General features: G+C 35.3%; 1 protein-coding gene across 1 annotated transcript; it reads left to right on the top strand.

Annotated features, from left to right (window-relative positions):
* Nucleotides 1-604: 604 nt before the first annotated feature.
* LOC113359983 lies at nucleotides 605-2,063 on the top strand. The gene is made up of 4 exons (XM_026603538.1): nucleotides 605-852; nucleotides 954-969; nucleotides 1,086-1,339; nucleotides 1,523-2,063. The coding sequence occupies exons 1-4, from the start codon at nucleotides 605-607 to the stop codon at nucleotides 2,061-2,063; spliced, it is 1,059 nt and encodes a 352-aa protein (XP_026459323.1).
* Nucleotides 2,064-8,002: the final 5,939 nt, after the last annotated feature.

The raw sequence follows: 8,002 nt of genomic DNA, 5'->3' as shown, positions 1-8,002 counted from the left end.
GATCTAAACTCTCATTCCAATCATTGAAACATCCTCAGAGGGAGATATTCAGTCGTGAAGAACAACCTTTCTCATCAGAGCAATTGCCAAAGTGATTGAAACTTTCATGACTTTCGTCACTAGGTGAAGATAAACCTGATCAAAGCGAAACGCTTTACCAACACATGATTTCGATTAAAAGATAAGCAATGAATACTCAACTCGAAATATCAAGTGTATATGATCTTGTCTATATAGCATACGACTTTTGTCTCATAAGAAGTAGGAGAAGAATAGATAGAATTTCGAGTGATAGATAAGTTCAGGTCTTCGCATACCTTTTTGTTGATGATGTTCCACGGTTCCTTGGTGTGGATCTTCGTCGTTTTCGTTGAATCACCATGAAGTCCTTGAGCTCAACTACACTTTTCCTATCCTAGTCCGAGACTTAGCTAATAGGCTAGAAATCAAGACTTTATAGTTTTGATCACTAACATTGACAAACATGCTTGATATAATAACGCATGCGAGGTTGACCGAGCTATGCTGTAACAAGACTGATCATGAAAGCATTAAGTTCTTCTTAGAACAAAATATTACTACAGGGTTGCAACAAAAGTGGTTGATGAAGTTATTGAGGTTTAATTATGACATCCAATACAAAAAGGGGGTTGACAATAAAATTGTTGATGCTTTATCAAGGAGAGCACACCCTACTTATGCCTTACAAGCCATAACTCTTTCCAAGCCTGTCTGGATGCAAGAAATTTCCAACAGCTATGCAAATGATCCAAAGGCTCAACAACTGATTTCTCAACTGCTGGTTTCTCCTTCTACAACACCTAATTTTTCCTACCAACAAGAGATTCTCAGGTATAAATCCAGGCTATATATTGGTATTGGTAACAATGTAAGGTCTTCCATCTTATCTTCATTGCATTCCTCAGACATTGGGGGCCATTCTGGTATTTCAGGCTACTTATAACAGCGGTAAACTTCATTTTTATTGGCCAAAACTGCAACAAGACATCATTTTTATGGAAAACTCTTGTGATGTCTGCCACAGGAATAAGCATGAACACTCTTTCCCTGCTGGTCTTCTACAGCCACTCCATATCCCTGATCAGGCCTGGCAACATATCTCAATGGATTTCATTGAGGGCCTTCCAAAAAATGAGCACAAAGATGTTATCTTGGTGGTGGTTGATAGGTTAACAAAATACAGTCATTCCATTGGACTTCAACCCCCTTATACTGCAGTCACTGTGGCTAAAGCTTTCTTACATCACATTTTCAAGTTGCATGGTTTACCCTTCTCCATCACCTCTGACAGGGACAAGGTCTTCACAAGTAATTTCTGGCAAGATTTTTTTCATCACCTAGGGACCAGCCTCAAACTTAGTACTGCATGTCACCCTTAGACTATTGGTCATACATAGAGAGTTAATGCATGCTTGGAAAATTATTTGAGGTGCATGACTGGATTTCAACCTAAGAAATGGTTCAGCTGGATGGAACTTGCTAAGTGATGGTATAATACTAGTTATCATAGTAGCATCAAAATGTCTCCTTTCAAGGCACTGTATGGTTATGATGCACCACACTTAGCTTTCCAAACTATTGTCACTACTTCTGTAGCTACAATTGAGGAGTATCTTGCTCACAGGAATGCTATGCTTGACATACTCAAGGACTCCCTGTCTGTTGCTCAAGATAGAATGAAGTTCTTTGCAGATCAGAAAAGAACTGAGAGATCTTTTGAAGTGGGTGACATGGTCTACCTCAAGCTCCAGCCCTACAGACAAGCATCTGTTTCCTTGAGGAAGAATTTCAAACTATCAGCTAAGTACTATGACCCCTTTCCCATTCTTTCCAAAGTTGGTGACTTAGCTTATAAAATGCAACTCCCACCAGAAGCTAGAGTGCATCGTGTGTTTCATGTTTCCCAGCTCAAACTGAAGATTGGTTCTGCTCATGTGCCCTCTCCCACACTGCCACTAGTGGACCATGCAGGCCAAGTCATCATCACTCCTATTTCAGTTTTGGACTACATAACTATTACAAGAGGAGATCACAATGTTTAGCAAGCTCTCATTCACTGGTCCAATGCTACTGCTGCAGAAGCTACATGGGAGGATACTGCTACAATTCGAGCTCACTTTCCAACTTTTCTCCTTGAGGAAAAGGACAATTTGAAGGGGTAGACAGTGTCATGTTGTTGCCTGGTAAAGAGGGGTGTACTTAGCTTAATGTTGGGTGCCCTTATAATTTCTATCTTATCTTTATTATAGCCGCTAGGATCCAGCCACGTGTCGAGTTCGGATTACTCCTTCCTAATTAGGGCTTAGCCTATTAATGTGTAACAAGCGGACGTTTTGTAAGCAGATAATAATTGTTATTCAAGAAATCAAGTTCTCAGGCTGATTTTCGAATCAGAGTTACTCTTTCCGGTTATTTGATTGTTTCAATTTGTTCATTACAGAACATCCTTATCTATTTTTGGATCTTGCACATGAAGTCAATAAATATCAAAGTAATATTACAAAAAAGGGAAAAAAAAGCAAAAAGAGAAATGATACTTCTGATAGAAAATCCACTAGACTTTAAGAACAATTTCTCTAGATCCACTTTTCAGGTACAACACCTTTTGCTCTCCTTTTGTCACCTTGTCCCTTATCTCTAGTTATCTAAAAGATATAGGCTAGGCTTAGTGGTTATCCTTTCTACCAAAAAAAAAGTACTTATATAAGATTTTATTTTCCTCTTTTTCAACTTATCAAAGAGAAAACCAAAAGTCTTACCCTACTATTTCTTTGTAGTGTTAATAGCCTTCCTTTAAATACTAGGGTTAGGATCAAGGGCCTAGTTTCATTTGTTAAATTATATTTCAGCCCACCAGAGAAATATAATTACCATCAAATGGAAACTTTCAAATAGAACCTTTACTTATTCTTAATTTGCACTAAAGTCCCTCTTTCCAAATCAATCACATGCATCCCCTTGGATAGAAATGTCACCACCAAAGTCGATATGCATATACTCCTTAAGTTACACCAACTTGACACTTACTGATCACCTTTACTTGACTGAAAATAATTTGAAAATAAATAATAATTGTTAAAATAATATTTATAATATAGTATTTCCGAAAAAAAATTACACCCATGGGTTTTTGATGATCAACTTGTCAAGTTGCTTAAGGGATTGATTATATTTCTAATAAGAAAGGGAATATATGTTCTCCAGAATATCAATGTTATGACCCAACTAGTCAGGCTATTGACCATAAATGGTCTCACCTGTTGACTAACCAAAGCACATAGAATCAGTGAACATGAGTTCATTACTCTCAGAATTAAGAACTCGTGTTAAGAATAATTACCTGAACACATAATAATGTGGTACTTTAATTATGTGTTTGTATAGGTGGTCATGTTCAATGTATACAAAATACACTAATATTTTATTTCAGAGTCTGAATCTCCAATGACCGGTCAATAATTGTGAACAATATTTTCATCTACAGAAATTTAATTGTTTTGATCTCCTATATGTTAGAGCAATGCTCGGTCGAACTCGCATGCGTTGCTATCTCAAGCATGTTTATCAATGTTAGTGATCAAAACTATAAGTCTTGATTTCTAGCCTATATAGCTAAAGGTCTCAGACTAGGATATAAAGTGTAGTTGAGCTCAGGACTCCATGTAAATCATCATACAAGACAAAGGACTACTCAAGGAACTGGTGGATCTTCATCGACTAAAAGGTATGTGGAGACTTGAACTTATCTATCACTCAAAAGTCTATTTACCCTATCTCCTACTCTTGATACAAAAGTTGTTTTGGTATAGACTTTAATTATACGCATTTTCTATTTCGAGCCGAGTTTATCTCGTATATCTATTTCTCGAAATGTGTGTTGGTAAGCTTTCACTTTAGCCAAATTCATCTTTGCCTAGTGACGGAAGTCATATAATGTGTCAATCATATTGGAAATTGCTCTGCCGAAAAATGGTCTGTGAATAACGGCTATATAACGTTCTCTGAGAATGTTTCAGATGATTGAAATGAGAGTTTAGATTACATAACCATTGGTAGGATATAAGCATTGTTGTGGAAACACATATATGTATAAGTCCTTATTCCTTGAACCAAAGTTTGCGAACTTTGTTGATCAAGAGAAATGGAAGTGGCGTGAGCCAAGTACGCAAAATCAGTCCGCGAACTGGCGAAGTTCTCAAACCCAAGAATTTATGTTGGAGTTTGTGTACTCCTTCCATGAGATTAAGTCCGCGAACTTGAGTGGTTATATCTAAAACCGATTGTTCTTGAACTCATATTTAAATAAACTAAGGAATGCTTTTGCAAACCGTGGCTATAAAGTTCATGAACCGATTCGAGTGAATCAAACTGTTTTTGCTTCGATTGTGTCTTCTGTAGTTACATAAGATTTCCTTGCAATTGAACAACTATCTAACTAGTCATTTGAGTCATTTGAACTAGTTGTGGTGAAGAAGAATATGGTTGATATGAAAGTGATCATATGGCTAACCATTGGTTAACTATTATTGAACCAACAAATGTTAATGTTTGGGTACGGTTCATAAACCCAAAATTGGAGATTTCATTTGTGTGTAACAAGCTAAGTTTTCGATCCAACGGTTGAGAAATATTATCTTGAATCTAATCAGGTTTTCATCTAACGGTGAATATTGAATGCTTTGTTACCAAGCTAACATTGATTGCAAACCCTGATTTGAAAGACTATATAAGGGAGAACTCTCGCAACTGGGAAACCTAATCCCCACACATTCTGTGTGATACTAGTTGTGCTAAGCTAGAGTCGATTCTCCTTTAACCTTTGGTTTCTTCTTCTAAACCAGGTTAACGACTTAAAGACTTCATTGGGATTGTAAAGCCAGAACGATACTAATTTTATCGTAGTTGTGTGATCTGATCTTGATGTTTCTATCGTTACGAGTACAATTGAAATAATTGGCTCGAGATTTATATCTCTGATAGGAAAGATAGAAAAGAAGTCACAAACATCTTCGTCTCATCGTTTGTGATTTCACAATATCTTTTTTCGCTGGTCGATTAAGATTATTATGAGGTGATCAATAATACTAGGCTATTCTTCGGGAATATAAGTCCGAGTTATTGATTGGTTCCTGTTCACCTTGATTTATCAAAATATGGAACAAAAACTCGTATATTCGTGGGAGACGGATTTATCTATTACCGTAAACTTTTCTGTGTGATATAGATTTGTTTATTAAAGTCTTCGACTTTGGTTCATAGCAACTCTTAGTTGTGGGTGAGATCAGCTAAGGGAATCAAGTACGTAGCATCCTGCTGGGATCAGAGGCGTAGGAGCATAAGTGTACCTTGGATCAGTGTGAGATTGATTGGGGTTCACCTACAGTCCAGACCGAAGTTAGTTTGGAATCGGCTAGTGTCTGTAGCGGCTTAATATAGTGTGTGTTCAATCTGGACTAGGTCCCGGGGTTTTTATGCATTTGCGTTTTCCTCATTAACAAAATTCTGGTGTCTGTGTTATTTCTATTCCGCATTATATTTGTTTGTATAATTGAAATATCACAGGTTGTGCGTTGTTCAATCAATTAGAATATCCGAACTTTTGGTTGTTGATTTAAATTGATTGACACTTGGATTTTGGTCTTTGATACCATCCAAGTTATCTCTCTAGTATTTGATAAAGACTCACAGATTTCAATTTGCTTGAGTATATATCAAATCGAGAGATTGAGATATAAACTCTTTGATATACTTTTCTCTAGATTGAGTCTGACTGTCAAGTTGATTCTCTAGAAAGTATATTGGAGTTTGTCCATACAGATTGCTAGTCGAATTGTTGGGTGTGGTTTTTGTACCCCGCTTTTTCACTATGTATCAATTGATTCATCAAACAGTCAATCTATAGATAGTGGATACAGACAATCCTTTGTAGGATTCTAACATATATCATACTTAATATAATTTCCAATGATAAATAAAACATAATTTTATTAACTAAATGTTTTCAGATAAATATTCAAGGTCCGACCCGAATCCGACCCATAATACTAACAATATTCCATTGAGGGATTTACTGTTTAGTCCAGAAAACCCGATCCGGGTTACTGGCTAGTCCAGCGCCAAAAAATATTTACTCCCTAATCCAAAAAAGTTTTGAAAAGAGTAAAATTACTCTACTAACCCTAGTATATAACATTACGTATAATAATACATATGTTACTACATATTACATATGTAGTATACTAGTAGTAATTAGTAGTAACTAGTATGTAGTATGTAGTAATAACATATGTAGTATGTAATATACTAGTAGTAACTAGTATGTAGTATACTAGTAGTAATATGTTATGTATTGATACTACATATTGATATGTATTGATACTACATATTGACATATAGTATGTTTGATATGTAGTATGTTATGTATTGATACTACATATTGATATGTAGTATGTTATATATTGATATGTAGTATGTTTGATATGTAGTATGTTATATATTGATACTACATATTGATATGTATTATGTTATGTATTGATACTACATATCAAAAAAAATTATTATGTATTGATACTACATATTTTACTACTAGTACTAGTTACTACTAGTATATTATACTATACTAGTATACTAGTCTAGTGTAGTAAAGTAGTTACATAATTTACTAGTAACAATAAGATATTTTTGTTACTACTAGTACAGTACATATTAATATATAGTATCACCGTATTGATATTACTAGTATGTAGTAACATACTACTAGTAACATTTACATGTGTTGATATTAATTAGACCTGGAAGGGTGTTTTAGGAACTTATAAAATACACTTTATAGTCTCCACAAAGTTTTTGGACTAGAGAGTAAATAATCTAGTCCAAAAACATGTTTTTAGACTAGAAAGTAAATCTTTTTCACGGATGGACTAGCCATTAACTGAATCTGCTAGAACTGGACTAGCTAGTAATTCCTACTATTCCATTTGCACTTGAAGTTACAAACTAGAGTTTTAACATCAAGGGTATACAGCTATGTATTACATCTGACTATTACTATCGTACAACAAAATCTGGTCCAATACATAACATAGCATACAGGCGACTTCTAATCGTCGAAGCATAAGGAATCCTCGCCATATGATCCCTCTTTTAATCAGTTTTAGGACACTGATCCTTAGAGGAAGTAATCCTTTCTTAGACTCGTATATATCATACTCAAAAAAATCTTATCGATGCAAGTATCTCGATCTAATAGCCAACAAAAATATGCGTACTTTATATCTCGATTTCATCTTATTTTCATTCACGTCTCGCACATGTGCAAGACTTACCCAAATATGAAGTTGTTGCAAGCTAGGCTTACGACCTTTCCATAAATTTATATATGGGTGTTCTAGAAATCTCTTTAGAAGGTGCATGCATGTTCCAAAAGACATGAGTAAGGTAAAATAACTCATCTTTGATCTAACCATATCAAGAAAATTTTTATTTCTTCTTTCAGATACACTAATTAGTTGTGGACAACTAAGTGTAGAGAGTTAAGATACAATACCTTAATGATTAATAGATCCTTGAATTCATTAAATATGTACTCATCTCCTCGATCATATCGAAGCTGATTCACTGGGTTCTTTCCCAGTTACTTTTCACATTTTGCCTTAAACTCCTTGAATTTATCCAAGGCTTCAGACAGTGACGCATCGGGTACACTAAACCGTATTTCGAGTAATATCCGTGGAAATCACAAACTACTCAAAAATACCCCTAGCACTAAAATCGGTAGGATCACACACACACCAATGTGTACCAGCTCTAATGGCTTCTGAGTTCTATATCTTCTAGCATTAAAAGTTCTTCCGGTCATTTCACCTTCCAGAAAAGATTCACAAGTTGGCGTAGGCTTTTTCCCAAATAGTCCAGAAACCCATTCTTAACCAACTTGTAAATCATGTTTAGGTTAATATGACCAAGACATAAATACCACCAG

The sequence above is a fragment of the Papaver somniferum genome, chromosome 3 (assembly GCF_003573695.1).
Source record: "Papaver somniferum cultivar HN1 chromosome 3, ASM357369v1, whole genome shotgun sequence".
In the NCBI taxonomy this organism is placed as follows: Eukaryota; Viridiplantae; Streptophyta; class Magnoliopsida; order Ranunculales; family Papaveraceae; genus Papaver; species Papaver somniferum.
This window is presented reverse-complemented; position numbering and strand designations above follow the sequence as displayed.